We start from the raw sequence: 15,341 nt of genomic DNA, 5'->3' as shown, positions 1-15,341 counted from the left end.
ATAAAATAGAAACAAACACAGCCTATACTCTGCCTTGCTTCTTCCCCCTCTCTTAGCCTATAATCTAATAAATAATTCCTTCAGAATCTGTCCTGTACAGACAGCATAGCAACAGCAAGAGTTGCTGTTCTGAGAAAATATTTTCAGTTAGGAAAAGAAAAACTTAAACAAAACTTCTCTTTCCTATGTGCAAGCTCTGCTTCAGTGGCCATGACGGTATGTGATGGGTGCTGTTTGAACAGCGCTGCTCAGATTTGCTGCACTTGGCTGTCCAGATAGCCAGATAAGCAGCATGTCAGCAGGGAAGAATCTGAACATGTAAAATTACATTCTGACTGTGGTTGCGGACTCTGTGAGCACAGGTCACTACAGCAGCAGACAAATGGGGCTTTTCTGACTGAACTGAATATTTATTTAAATTGTATTTTTACAAATTCTGACATTTCTGAAAGAAGAAAGAACCCCAGTTTGCAAATGCAGTGTAAATATGCATGCAACTTGTTTGCATTGCTTCTGTCTTTGATGCTATAAAAACACATGATGCATTCCTGATGAAGAATTGCTTGTGGAGTGCAATATCTTTTAAATATGTGGGAGCTTAAAACATGTATACTACCACTTAGGAAGCCTTACTGGCTTCTTATTAGTATTTTTTAAGAAACAATAATTACCTTTCAAATTATCATTACCCATTACCTAAGCCTAGAGTTACATTAAATTATCTTTATATTTGAAAAGGATAAACATTTTCAAGCTTGTGCTGGAGTGAGGGATCAAATCTCAGTGTGCCTTCCAACCTGATCTTCCATAGTTCTACCAAGTTCTATCACTTCAGTGATGCCTCTTCCCAAAAGTGAAGGGAAATGTACAAAGTCGTATCTGAAAAAAATAAAATACTTATTTCAAAAGATTTCTATGTCCTTAAATAAAACATTAAAATGTTTGTATTCTAAACAGCTAGAGACATCTTCCTAGTAACACAAAATCCTTCAACAATCTGTTCCCCTATCTCTGTCTCTGTCTACTTTCCACCTTTAAGCAACTTTTGCAATTAGGAAAGATATTAATGCAGTGGCATTCAAGCCTTTCCTTTTTAATGAAGATGTATGTGGCTCTATTAAAAAACTTCAGATACTTAAGACTGCTGTACCAGGGTATACAAATCTGGTGTTCATCCAAATCTTCACAGGCATATTCAAAGTGGACTGACTTTCATAGACAAAAAACTTCTCTGCAGGTGCTTATATACAACAAAATCTCATAACATTGGGCTGCAGCACAGGCCTGTACACATTATAACTTAAAAAGCAGCAAAGCTATTCCTGGCCGTTTTTAAGATCTGGAAGCTTCAGAAGGAAACTTCCTCCATCTCACGCTTCATATTCTATAAAGTTCAGAAATGGGCCTAAAAGGTTTTTAAGAAAATGTTTCAGCACATTTGTCACCAACTGTACAACAACATTTTCTCTCCAATTCTATGCAACTGGAACTGATGGTAAAATTCAAAACATTAATCAGAAACTCAGTAATTTTACCCAAAGATAACAGCAATCTTGCCCACAGAAATACTGCTTTTTCTACATAATAATCAGGGATTGTTAATAAAGATGGTTGATATGCCCAATGGCAAGTAAAACCAGCTGACAGAAGTTAGAATACAAAGGGAGGGCTTGTAGATAAATAGGTCTTTCCTTCTATAGTCACCTTGATTTCTCTGCAGAAGGTCTGCATGAAACATCAGTCAGCTATGTTAGCTGTCTGCTCCCCTCCAAGAACAACAGAAATTCTGCCATAAGGATCATAGAAAGATAATGCTGCTCAGGACATAAATTCCTACTGCATGCTCTGCAATCTCTTTTTGCTGGTGTCTTACAGCACAGTGGTGATCCAGAAGCCAACAATCTGGATTGCCATGCTGCTGGATCTGGGAAATTCTGGTCTGCCTCCTGGCTGCACCCACAGAAGGAAAAAATGTAGACTGAATAATTCTTACAAAACTGCTGTATTTTTAATTAAAAAAAAAAAAAAAAGATTAAGTAACAGTTTTAGAACGAAGCCATTTCCAAATGTCTGCAAAGCTAAACAACAAACGCTATCAGTTTACTTCTGCCTTTCTTCTTTTGGGCAAAAAGATGGTTAACACCCACATGTTGATACTATGCTTGTTCTGATCCAAAAAAAAAAAAAGTCTGCTTACACAATAAAAACATTCTAATATTATATTAAAAAATATAGTTTAAACCCCAATTGCAAAAATCTTCAGATTTGAGACTCCCCTAGTGCTTATCCAAGAAAAAGAGCCAAGTATAATAAATAAGGTTGGGAGGTGAGGGAATATCTAGAACGTAGTGACCTGCTATCATTAGGTTTAAAATACTCATGAGAATACAGTAGTAGAGGAAACAACACTAACGTTTTTCCCTTGTGAAACATGACTTAAAAATGTGTGGAAATATTCAATAGGAAAGGGATCAGAAATGGATAAAAATTACAATTTTCTACGTAGAAACCAGAAATAACTTAAAAACATTTTCAGAGGCCAATAATTTGAAACAGGATCCCAATGTAAAACATATGGATAGCAATGCTGCATCATGTACCTTTCAAGCTACAGCTATAAAACATTCTTAGAAGTGAAATGAGCTACTGAATAACACCTTTTTTTTTTATGAACAGAAAAGGACTTAAAATCAAGGTGGCAAACAGTTTTTCTTGTAATTGCAAGGCAGAATATTTTCAAGCACCTGCTCTGTGAGAATTACAGCCACATTTTCAGCACAGTATATTGCAGAGGCAGACAACCCTCACATACAACCTCCCTGTTACAGTGAGGAAAGCTGCACAGTTTATCTTTCTCACACAGCTCAAACCTCTAGTGACAGCTCCCCTAAAACAAATTAAGTGCTGCTGCAGGATATAAGAATGGAAGGACCACATTGACTTTACATATATGAAAGCAGAGAATGAAAATTGACAAGTTACCTCACTAAAAAAGAAAACATTTCCATGGTTCACATTTTCACCGTCGTTTACTGTAATTAGCACAAAAACTTAACAGAACTTAGATACTGGATTTATTTGCCTATTGTGAAAATATGGATTTTCCTTTCAAATAAAAGAAGTGGCTTGAACAAACAAAAAGAAGTAGCATGCTGATCTCTTTCAGAAGTTAATACAATTTGTTTTTCTTATATTCAAAAACTTTAAATCTTCGTGAAACAGACCACTGTGGAAAAGTCCTTTACCACATTACTGCACCTTATAAATAGTAAATGATATCATTTGAGGTCAAGTAAAGAAATACTGCAATCCTATATCAACTGTGCCTGAAGGGTACTGGTAGTTTCATACTCCTTATTCCTTCTTTCCTTTTCATTCTTTAAGCTAAAATGAAGGTTTATTTATAGTTCATCTCAAAAGACCTTCCTGAAACGTCCCTTAGAGAGATTTTCAGAAGTACTTAATATTTTAACTTTTGCTTATATTTGAAAAACTAAGGAAATATTGAAGAAATCTCCTAATAGAAATTAGTTTCTCAAAACAACCATAAATACGTGGTTTTGGATTGTTGCTTATCTACAAAAACCTGTGGGGAAACTTTAAAAATTTGCACATTTCATATTTTAATATACATAACCTCATCTTTTTTGTTTGTTTGTTTTACTTAGTACTCACATTTTGATTTAAAAATAGCAATTTCTGTAACTGTACAACATACTTTTTTAGTGCCCACTCTTGCCTGGCAGTAACGGGGTGTACTTCATCTCCTTTCCATATGGGGAAAATGACTGCTGTACTGCTGCCAAAATCAATCTTGCTTCTAATAAGGATAGCTACTGGTTGATATGTTTGAACCAGACAAACGAATGACAGACATGTGAGAGTGATTCAAGTGGCTGTTCACAGCTATTTAAAATTAATTTAACATTGTGGAAGATGTTGTGTACCCAATTCTATTTCCCATACACTAGGTATTTATAACTGGTTCCCATGAAGATCTCATACTTGCATAATCAACCCAAGAATTACGATTAAATCCTCCTTGACTGGTGCCTAATGATGAAATCTCCCATTACAACAAGAGAGTCCATTACGTACATCCTGAAACATGAAATCTTATAGAATCATTAAGGTAGGAAAAAAACTCCAAGATCATCTGGTCCAACCATCCCCCTACCACCAATATCACCCACTAAACCATGTCCCTAAGCACCACGTCCAACCTTTCCTTAAACACCCCCAGGGACGGTCACTGCACCACCTTCCCGGGCAACCCGTTCCAATGCCTAACTGCTCTTTCTGAGAAGAGATGTCTCCTCATTTCCAACCTGAACCTCCCCTGGCACAACTTGAGGCCATTCCCTCTAGTCCTATCACTAGTTATCTGTGAGAAGAGGCCGACCCCCAGCTCCCCTCTCCTTCCTTTCAGGCAGTTGTAGAGAGCAATAAGGTCTGCCCTGAGCCTCCTCTTCTCCAGACTAAACAACCCCAGTTCCCTCAGCCGCTCCTCACAGGACTTGTGTTCCAGGCCATTCACCAGCTTTGTAGCCCTTCTCTGGACACGCTCCAGGGCCTCGATGTCCTTCTTGTAGTGAGGGGCCCAAAACTGAACAGAGTACTTGAGGTACACTAGAGCATCACTAGAGCAGAGTACAGGGGGACGATCACCTCCCTGGTCCTGCTGGCTGCACTATTCCTGACACAAGCCAGGATGCCGTTGGCCTTCTTGGCCACCTGGGCACACTGCTGGCTCATGTTCAGGTGAGCATCGACCAACACCCCCAGATCCTTTTCCTCTGCACAGCTTTCTAGCCACTCTGCCCCAAGCCTGTAGCACTGCATGGGGTTGTTGTGGCCAAAGTGCAGGACCCAGCACTTAGCCATGTTGAACCTCATCCCACTGGCCTCTGCCCATCGATCCAACCTGTCCAGGTCCCTCTGCAGTTCCACTGAAGGACATTGTTTAATATAAACCTACAAAATGTTTAAATTAAACATTTTCTTGTGGATATTTGAGTTGAGGGCAAAAGAACCAAGACTGTTATGACAAAATATCAGAAACAGTGACATAAAAAATACCAAAAAGATGCATGTGCATAGCAGGATGAAGACCTGTTTTTTAAAGCTTCATTTTTGTTAAGAGAAGAATTCTATGTATTTCAGCATATACAACCATGTTTACAATACAAAGTTTTATAATTTCCAATCACTCTTGTAGACATTGTACCAGAGTAAGGCTGAAGAACTGTACAGAAAACATCAGCAACCTTATAGGAGTGGGAAAGGCAGTTCTGACCCCAGAGTTTTGATTTAATCTGCAGCAAGTAAACAACCCTGCCATCATCCTGCAACATGGGTGCTTCATTCCCTGATAAACTCATGGAAGAAAAATCCACTGAGTGCTCTTAATTTTAAAATACCTGTCACTGCGTCAAGATATCTCCAAGTCACAGATCACAGGAGTCAGAAGAGCATAGTTGGAAAAGCAACACTTCTGCTCTCTTCTGCCCACTGTGCTCTCTTCACCTGTTCTGCAGGCACTCTGCTACCAGCCAAAAAGAACCCATGGTCTGCACCACTTTCGACATTTAACAACCAGTGTTTAGCTTTTCTTCAAAAATTATTACTATTTATCTGAGAAGCTTGAATTCTGGAGAAGTCTCAGTGCCTACACGGGCTACTGGTAGGATGCTGTTCAAGAGTGTGACAAAAACGACTAGTCACAGACTGTGACCAAAAAAATACCCCAACCCTAACATGAAATGGAAAACAAATTAATATTCTATATCCAGCCACAACAGAAGAGACTAATCAGGCAGTTAGTCTATTAGTAAAATCACAAGGTTTCACTCCAGCAGCTCTGACGCAGTAATGGGTTTTCGCATGAAAACTTGAAAGAAAAGGTGAAAAAAAGATTTGTGAAGCATGATGGAAAGGAATGTCAGACACAGCTTTGGTCAAACTTGTCCATTAAATATTCACCCATTACTTCCTAGGTTCATTCACAGGCCAATTGCACTGGCTGTTTACCAGGCTGGTAAATTTACTGGTTATTTACTGCTGTTTTTCAACTTTCTAAGCTTACTAAAAATTCCTTTAAAAAAAAAAAACAAAAACTTGTGAAACAAAACAAAACAGCTAAATGTTAATAGTTTGTTTTCTCTTCACAGTACACTTTTTGTTATTCTGATTATATATGCTCTGTCACTAAGCTAGTATAAAATTGCTCACAAGAAGTCTTATTATTTTAATTTCATACTCAAAAAATATGACTAATGATGTCCTTTTTCTTCAGCCATTTGGACTAATTCCATGTAAAATCAGTGAATTTTTTTAAATGAGGAACAAGAGCAGCCCTAGCTCTTTGTAGAGAGATACACTAGAGTACTTGCACTCTTTTACTACACATATTAGCGTAATATAACTTCATATACATAATGTCTAAAAAAACAACATTGCAATTACATATTTAAGCACTAGATAACACACAAAAGGTAAAGGTGTGGGATATTTACTTACAGAAGATGAAGTCTTAGACAACAGTATGTATTTATTTCTGATTTTACTAACCGCTCTATCTGTATCTTTGAGAGAGTATAAGGAAAAAATGGAAACCAAGAAGGAGGTAAACAGAAATCAAGTAATTAATTACTGTGCTGCTGAAAAAAGTGCTTTGATGAACTAGACACAAGATATTAATCTATCAGTTTATAGGCCAACACTCTTTCCAACAAATATGGCTTATAAAATAAAAAAGCCTACCTCTTTAAACATCATTTGTTTTTAGCATGGCTTTTTTCATTTACAATTCATCTAACACTGCCATTTGAGAAGAAAATAAAACTAAAGAAAAAGTCAGAGATACAAACAATAGAAAGATCTTGGAAAAACATGTTACTTTGATTTTAAAACACCACTTACAGTAATTTTTCTTTTTTTAGATTTAGGTTGATTTATTTAACTGTGTTTTTCTTAGATGTGTAGTGCTGAAGTTGGAAGCTAGACAGTGATTATAGAGGTATTATTAATGTGAGCTCACTGAAAACTATGCCGTAACATCAGCATTTATACGTATCAATTCTTCATCTATTTCCATTTTTTTAATTTGATATATTATATAAAGCAGGAGAATGTCAGTCTTAAATTTTATAACTACAAATGAAGAAAAAACAGCAGCACCAAAACTCCATAGGCAAAAGTAATTTAATAGTCTTTAAAAGTACTATATAATTATCAAACACCCATATAAATTTACAGTATAACAATTAAAAATGCTGAGATTTCTATACATACTTAAATTTTTACTGTGCAAGTGGCCCCTGATGAAGTTACTCATGGGCCCATAATTTTGCTTTTCCAAGAATTTTCTACTGCTGGTTCTCACCTCTGTGTCTTCCACATTTTGAAGCAAGAGAACTTTATCTCACAATTCTGAGAAAAAACAATAGCAGTATCTTCTGGACTCTCCCCCTGCATTATCTACATCAGCAAGCAAACAGACCTTCTATTTCAAAGCAAATCTTAAGCCTCAGTGTAACCTTTCTGTACACTATTACCAACTTCACCACCACCAAATGAAGACACTATCATGCTTAGCTGTAAGGCGTCCATATTCATTATGAATGGAGTTGCTTAGGTTATTCTGTTTCTTGTGCACCAGAACAGAAGAGCTGCCACAAGAATCTGCCTCCCTCACTTTATCTTGTGTAGTTTGTTTTCTTTGATCTGTCAGGGAGTTTCAGTGGGAATACTGAGTCATTCACTTATTTTTCCCCCCAGAAAACAGTTATAAACACTTGCTTATTATACTTGTATCAGAGAAAAACAAACAACAAAAACAAAACCCACAACTGAAACAATCAATCAAAACAGACACGCAATCAAAACAAACTATCCATCAGAAATGCGTACAAGTTGAGGACTGGTATGTTCCATTGGAGGAAAATTTAAAATCCAGTTTATGTTATCTTTGGAGAAATTCTCTAGTACTGAATAAAAACTGCAGTGTAGTATAAAACCTATATAGAGAATATATCTGTTTAAAATAGAAATATGCCTCCTCTAGAAAACCACATGCTTTCTGCTTTACCATGAGATCTTCACTGATTTGCAAGACTGCTACCACAGAAATGATGGATATAAAAAATTCATCCTTAAGTAGAATTTACTTTAGGAGCAAATTTAGAAGAGAAAAATAGACTTGGAAAGAAAAGTATATATAAATGTAAATTCTGTCTAAATGAGCTCAAAGCACAAGGATCTTTGGCATGCTGTGCTAAGAAAGACTACTGTGCTCAAGAGGTGAGTTAAAAAGTGCAGGATAGAACAATATACTGCAACACTATAACACAGTAAAGATGTGGCTAGTTGACAGATTCTAATAACTAATGGAAATGTCTCATAGTTAAGCAACTGCAATTCTGTTTGAGCGTCTACCACTACTGAATGTTATAATCTATATGTTTATTTATTTACACTGCAAGGAAGGAACATTTTCAACTATGACATTAAGCTTTTTCCTTCTGTACAAGGAAATACTTCTGCTTACCGAAATGCATACTATAGCAGCCATAAGTTTAGTTTCAGGGACAAACAGCATTGCTTGTCATCACAAAATTGCACTTCATCATGAAAACTAGTGGAATGAACAGCATAAACGTGTACGTCAGAATTTTAAGATTTGTGCCTCACTTCCCAGCTCCAGAATGGTGCACGGCAATCATTAAGCAACACATTGATAACACCAAAGCAGAGGTCTCTTAGTGTTTAAAGACCTTGTCTAAAGTTTCTATTTATTTATTTAAGTGAAAGGAGAATAGCAAAAATAGCACTCTACCTGTAGTCATACTTCTCTTAAATACGGAGGAAAAAAATAATTACAGTAGTAGTAGAAAGTCACTGTGTCTAAGGTGAAAAAAGCATATGAATATGATTTCATTCATATTTGGAATAGTGGACAGAAGAAAACTAAAATAAATACCGCATCTGTAACTTCTATCTCATACAACTTTTGAAATGTCTCCCGATCAAAGAAGAACAGCTTCCCACTGCCACCACCTTTCTTAACAGAGGTTCCTGTGACAAGTATTTTATCATCTGGGCTGAAACAGCAATCAGTCCTGTTGAAAAAAAAAATCATCATACTGGGCAAACCAGTAATAATGTATAATTAATTTATAGATTACATTCCTTACAAATAATCCTTTCTATTTGTTAATCCTTTCATCACAAAGCTTAAAAACAACTTTTGTCAGCTGTCATCTATACTATATACATCTATACTATAGTTATCAGGCACAGTTCACATTTACAATTACAGCTGTGCATAGAATATGAAAAACTGGCAAAACCAATAAAAATATAAAAATCCCCCTCCTAGCAAAATTTCTCTTCCTCTCAAAAGTCATGTGAACTTTTCACATAGGAAACAAAAAAATCATTTCAAATCTGGTTATAATCATTCATAAGAAATAAATCAATCTTGAAATCTCTTTTTGCTGATGATACATTTTTCAGTGCTGCACAGCAGTTGTGTTTATACGGTTGCCAAAAATGTTTGTGTGTTTACTCTTCGTGTATGCTACAAAATAGAGTGAGTGCTTGTGACTTCAAGTTTGATCTGTCCCTAACCTTCCTTTCTATGATCTTATTTTGAAATTGTATATTGTGTCTCTAGAGTTCTACAGAGGACTGCGCTACAGGTACAGAAGTGTAGCTAACACCTATAAAAATATGAAAAACAATACTTAGCAATATACATTACTATACTGTACTTTAGTACCAAGTAACAGTAATCAGCAATTCTAACATCATAACTTGAATTCAGACCATGCACCTTTATGTTATGTCTACTTTTCAATCCAGATTTTTCTTTTAATTAATCATAGACCAAATAGGAATGAGGCTTACTTGATATATCTCATTACACAAACATAAGGCAATGAACTGGCCTCCTCCGAAAAGTTTCTAATCTAATTAGGCATAAGATATATGAGTCTAAAATATGGCATAAAACAAACAAAGATAGATAAGAATTATCACATGAAATAGGAGATATTTTAAAGCAATGTTAAGCCCTAAAATAGCCAAGAACCTTATTGCACAGTCTCCTCCGTGTAGTTCTTTGTGCACTATTCTGTATCTATTGAGAAACATCTCTGGTATACTCCCTCCTGCTCAGCACAACTACCACTGTTTCTCCTAGCTGGAATAACATAAGAGTACTTACATTGGAAAGAAGCTGGACAGTCTTTCAGCTGAATGAAGAGGCTTTTTAAATTGTCTTATATCCCACATCTTTAAAGTATCATCCCCTATGAAACAAAAGGAACAAAGGTTAGCAAGAAAGAATTTAAGCCAAGAATTTGGACATCTACAGAAAATTTCATCTTCTAACTCAGAAACAGGAAAAGGAACAGAATGATGTTGTAGAAACATTCAAAATGGGGATGGTTTGGAAGCTTTTTGTACCCAAATGACTATGAAAATGCAAGGATGAAAAATTCCACCTGCTGCACTCCAGTAGATCAGAAACTTCTGCTCAATGACTCAACTATATCATAGCAATTCCTCCTGCTAAGAACCATTACCCACAGTGGAATCAGATTCCCCAAATACCATTTTATGCTGTTTGTGTGCTTTGGTGCTTTACTATTAGGAGGAAATTTAACTTTTGCTGACGATATATATATAAAAAAAAATGTTACCACAGATGGACTAAATCAAAAGCTAAACAAGCTTTATGTGTCTGGTTTCTACCTGCACTGGAAAAATGATAAGGAAGGACAGAAGGCACAAGAAGCCCTCCTGCTTCTTCGGCATGCAAACAGAAACAAACTGCAACTTCAGTATGAAGAATGGGCCCTGGAATCAGCCAGAAGTGCTCGGGTAATGGGTAGAAGGGAAGCAAACGAATCCATGCTTGCCGTGAAACCTTTTTACACCCTTCCACAACACCTTTGGCCATAAAAGCCAAAGTTGAGGTTACAGCAAGATATTTATAGCTATTCTCATCTGTGTTTGATAAACATGGTGTGACTCCATAGGCCAGTAAAAGTCAGGCTGTTTATTCCTTTTCCAAAAGTTATGACATATTAACACAGTGAGTACCAGAAAAAAAAAAAAAGGAAGAAAAAAAAAAAAGGTAAGAAAAAAGTTTAGTTAGTTATTCTCAGAGAGATCTACATCTCTCAGCTAACCTTCCCCCTGGGATACATATTTTCTGCATGAGAACTTGAGCCCTGAGGCACCTCTTGCAGACACCTAGACATCTTTTTGTATTCTACATCAGTGCCTCAGTGATTTCAAGGGCAAAAAGAAGGACTTTCAAACAATTCTCCTTGAAAACATCCAGAGATTAATTTCAGTAAAAAGTTACAAAATATTCCTGACCTAACTGGTGAGCAGGAAAGTGATTAGCATTCCATGGACCTGCTTCCTTGCAACACTCAAACCTTGTAAGAAAATATTTTTTATTTTTATTTTTAAATTATCTAGGAGTATTCTGTGTGTTTCCAACCTTTGAGATTAAGAGCTCAAATCAAAGCTTGGAAATAAAATGCAAAAATAAATAAAATATATAAATGCAAACATATCATGCCATAACAAAAGAAATCAAGGCAAGCAGTAACTTTCACAGGGAAAGCAGTAATGTGTGGCCTCATGTATCACGTATGTTTATATTAAAGACCAGGATAATGCCTAACTACAAAATATTTCTAAGAAGTGGACAACTTAAATAAATGATGTCTAGGACATATTTCTTTTCATTGGAAAACTAAAAAATGACATGAATGAAAAATGTTGCCTCCCTATTTTGGGAATATCTGTTTTCTTATTGTTTCATAGTAGACACCATCCCAAGCACTTCAAAGCATTTGGTCTTGTAATGTGAGCCCTCCCTTTTCCCCTCCTACCTTGAACAAAAAAAAAAAACACTTATTGTCTAGATGTTATATCTAGAGCACCAGCACTTTATAAATGTACGCAAATGATACCATTTGGCTGCTCTGCAAATCTCTTGCACAGGGACAGATCTAAGGCTAGCAGCCAAGGCTGTTCTGTTCCCAGTGGAATGAGCCTTGACATGATCTTCAAGCTGTAGTCCTGCCAGGCTTTAGCAGGAGAGATGCAGTCAGACATTCAGACACTGCTCTCCTTCTAACAAGAAAGTGTATTCTGCTGGTTTAAAAAAATCACAAGACTCCAGAAGGACTCAAGGAGTTTTGGATGACTTCAAATCAGCATTGTCTTAGATGATGCAGAAATAGTAGATTAAGTACTTGAAAAGGGAGGAATACTAGTAGAATAACTTGGCCAATGCTGTGAAACTCTTACCATCCTTAATAGTATAAGATTTCCAAAATTCATCTTTAAATTAAAATTTTCTGTGCTGTAAAAATGATATTTCTGCCTGAAATTAATTTGCCTTGAGTTGAAACCACTGTTACTAAGAAAGCAGACATATCAATATGCCACAATACCATTTTTTTTTCCAGTTAGCAACCTTCCATCAATGCCTAATGAGTTTCTTTATGACAGCTGTAGCAGTACTGACCTATTTTTAACTACTTCACATGTGGTCAAAATAATTACCCTTAAACAAAAATATAAACAAAGTTGAGAGGTGTGCAGTTCAGTATAAAGCATTCAAAATAACCCACTCTTAGATCATTCAGTATTTTTCTTGATGGCAGACTTGGCACAATCTTTAAAAATGTTATAGGATTTTTAATAGCATTTCAAATTCTATTCTTTGCCATTTTAATTAGAAGGATACCAATCTAGTCTGATATAAACAGGCCAGACACCATTATGTCCATCCGAGGAACAGATTTATCAAGAGGAAACAATTAGGTCCTAGAAAGAATCTCTGGTGAGCCAGGATAGGCATTTTGCACTTGGCTTTTAATCAAAGTAAGGTCAATGCACTGAGACTACAAAGATTTTTATTTTTATTTTTTCTCAGAAGATACTGACCAGGAAGACACATAAATGGATGCAAATGCACCCCAAAGAAGTAAAAACACTGCCAAAGTAAAGCACTGCCAGAAATTCAAAAATTCTAAAGTCAGCAACGCCCTTCAAGAAGCTCCTATTTTAAGAGGGAGTCCTGTGTTGAAAGCAAAGCTCAAGGACAAAGATCACTGGGGAAAGCAACGAAACAAAGAAAATGAGATTTTAAAAAGCAAAATACAGCAAACAAAAGACATAATACAACACAACTTACTGTGAGGAAGTATCACAATACATCATGTTTATAAACTCAGAACCTTTCTATGAAGGCTGGTACTACAGGAAGCAAGAGACACCTTACAGAGCAAGGTATACACTTCTGCATTTTGCTCTGGTTCAGCACGAGGAGCTGCAACAGTTCAAGAACAGCCCTCCGAGGCACCACAGGTCAGTATTACACTCACCCTGAGCCAAAGGATTTGGGAGAAGGAATCCTGCACTTAAGCTTGGAATAGCTCTCACTGTCACCCAAGCCATACCAACCTGGATCTCTCACATAAACTGATTTTTCCACATAAGTTTACTGACGAACCAACAGACAAATAACTATCATGAGGTTCATGGAATTAATGAAATCATTGTTTCTTTTTATTACTAAAGTGGATTCTGTACAGACCAGGAGTCAAAAATTATTTTTACAATAGGACCCCAAATCCTATTGATGAACAAAGGAAACATTCCCATATACTATCTTTACTGTACATAGAAAAAAAGACTTCTACAGTTACAAGTGTGTAAAAATATCACTTTCTTAAGTTTCTGTCAAGTTACTACCTAATACCCAACAAAAATAAGACTGGGAACTCTCATAAGCATCTCCTTAGCTTTTCATTTTCCCTTGTGCGTGCAGCTGAGCCCTGCCTCATCTCTCTCATATCTGACACAGAACCTACATCAGATGCAGGAGAGTCCATCAGGCTTTCAGTGAAAGTCCCCATTCCCCAAGCAGCTATCCTCCCTTTGATCCTCAGCACTTGGCAGGTGTGTTAATCTATGAATGCTGGATCTACATCTGCTTTTACTGGTACAGATCCAAAGCAATACTCATATTAGAGCACTAACCAAACAAGTCAAAATAAGGTATGAATCCTTATTCTTCAACACAGCATACAGAAATTAAAACAAAACAAAACCAACCAAACAAAAAAGCCACGAGACAACTGTAGCTCTTGTAACCACATTAAGGTGCCAAATGTCTGTACAGTCATATTATTGAGTTCTTATACAGTTTATACCAGAGTGAGGTAGAAAGACCATAAGTACGTCAAAGTCTGTTTAACATAACACAAAATCTGGAGACAGCTGAAGAGCAGGCAAGCAACTGCCACAAGCAATCAAAATATGCAAAGGTCATTTCTGTTACCTCCATTCATAAATGCAAAATATAAGAGAATTTACATAAATGGAGGTTTCAGAACAACTCTACTGAATATTCCTCACATTAGTATTATTCTTGTTTGCTGTGGATATTTAAAAGGCACACCAGTGTTTTTTAAAGTCATTTCAAGTATGCTTGTGTGGATTTTGTGGTGGCAACACCACTGGCAGGCACAAGCAGCATTTTACTTAGCCCAGAATAGACAGACAGATGGTTCACCTACTTTCCAAGGAGGAGAAGGTTCTCACATAGCAAGTGTTCTGTTCGGTAAGGACCAGCAGGGTTGAGACTTTTTACCTCAACCACTTATGGAGTACCAGGAGCCTGAACAGCAATCAGGAAACAAGCTAAGCACCAGTAACATGTCCTAGTAAGCCTAGGGCTCTTAAGGACAAGCCTACCATCATTTTACTCTGCAAGATGTGATCAGGGGAACATAAATGTTTGGAATCATAGAAACATACAAAGAAATGAGGTAAGTAACATCCAATAGCAGCTGCATATTCTTGTAAAAGCCACCAGTTCCACTCTACTCATCAGGGACAGGGCAAGGGGAAAGACACAAAGCAATTGCAAGCTACTCCCCTCAGCTTGAAATCATAGCTCCTCTTTCAGAGAGTTTACAATCTATGAATACCTCTCTCATGGTATTTTGTATAAAAAAATCTCATTCTGTCTACATACCAAACTGACCAGATGTTATGTACGTATGTCAGGCACAATACCGAGGCTACATTAACATACGCTGCCTCTCCCTAGGCCTGTTTATTTGGCCTTGAGGCCATGTTAATGCATACACATAGCTCCTGGTTACAGCTGGTTTCCATCCAGACGGCTCGAATTGTATGCTTGCACCTGCCTGCAAAATGCTGCGTACACAAATCCCTACCTGAAAAGCTATCTTAAGCAGACACCATCCCAATCAACACGTCTAATAACGGAGTGAATG

At 36.8% G+C, this 15,341-nt stretch overlaps 1 protein-coding gene across 1 annotated transcript in view; it reads right to left on the bottom strand.

Moving 5' to 3' along the window:
• Window positions 1-15,341, bottom strand: part of WDR70 (WD repeat domain 70) — a 136,935-nt gene that overhangs the window by 21,294 nt on the left and 100,300 nt on the right. Inside the window, exons 12-13 of the mRNA XM_035563824.2 lie at window positions 10,229-10,313; window positions 8,981-9,119 (exon numbers count right to left, since the gene is read on the bottom strand). Coding sequence (XP_035419717.1) covers window positions 8,981-9,119; window positions 10,229-10,313 — 224 coding nt within the window. The remainder of the gene's footprint in view (window positions 1-8,980; window positions 9,120-10,228; window positions 10,314-15,341) is intronic.

Source organism: Cygnus atratus, chromosome Z, assembly GCF_013377495.2.
Source record: "Cygnus atratus isolate AKBS03 ecotype Queensland, Australia chromosome Z, CAtr_DNAZoo_HiC_assembly, whole genome shotgun sequence".
Classification (NCBI taxonomy): Eukaryota; Metazoa; Chordata; class Aves; order Anseriformes; family Anatidae; genus Cygnus; species Cygnus atratus.
Note: the sequence above shows the minus strand (reverse complement) of the source record. Positions and strands in the feature narration are given on the sequence as shown.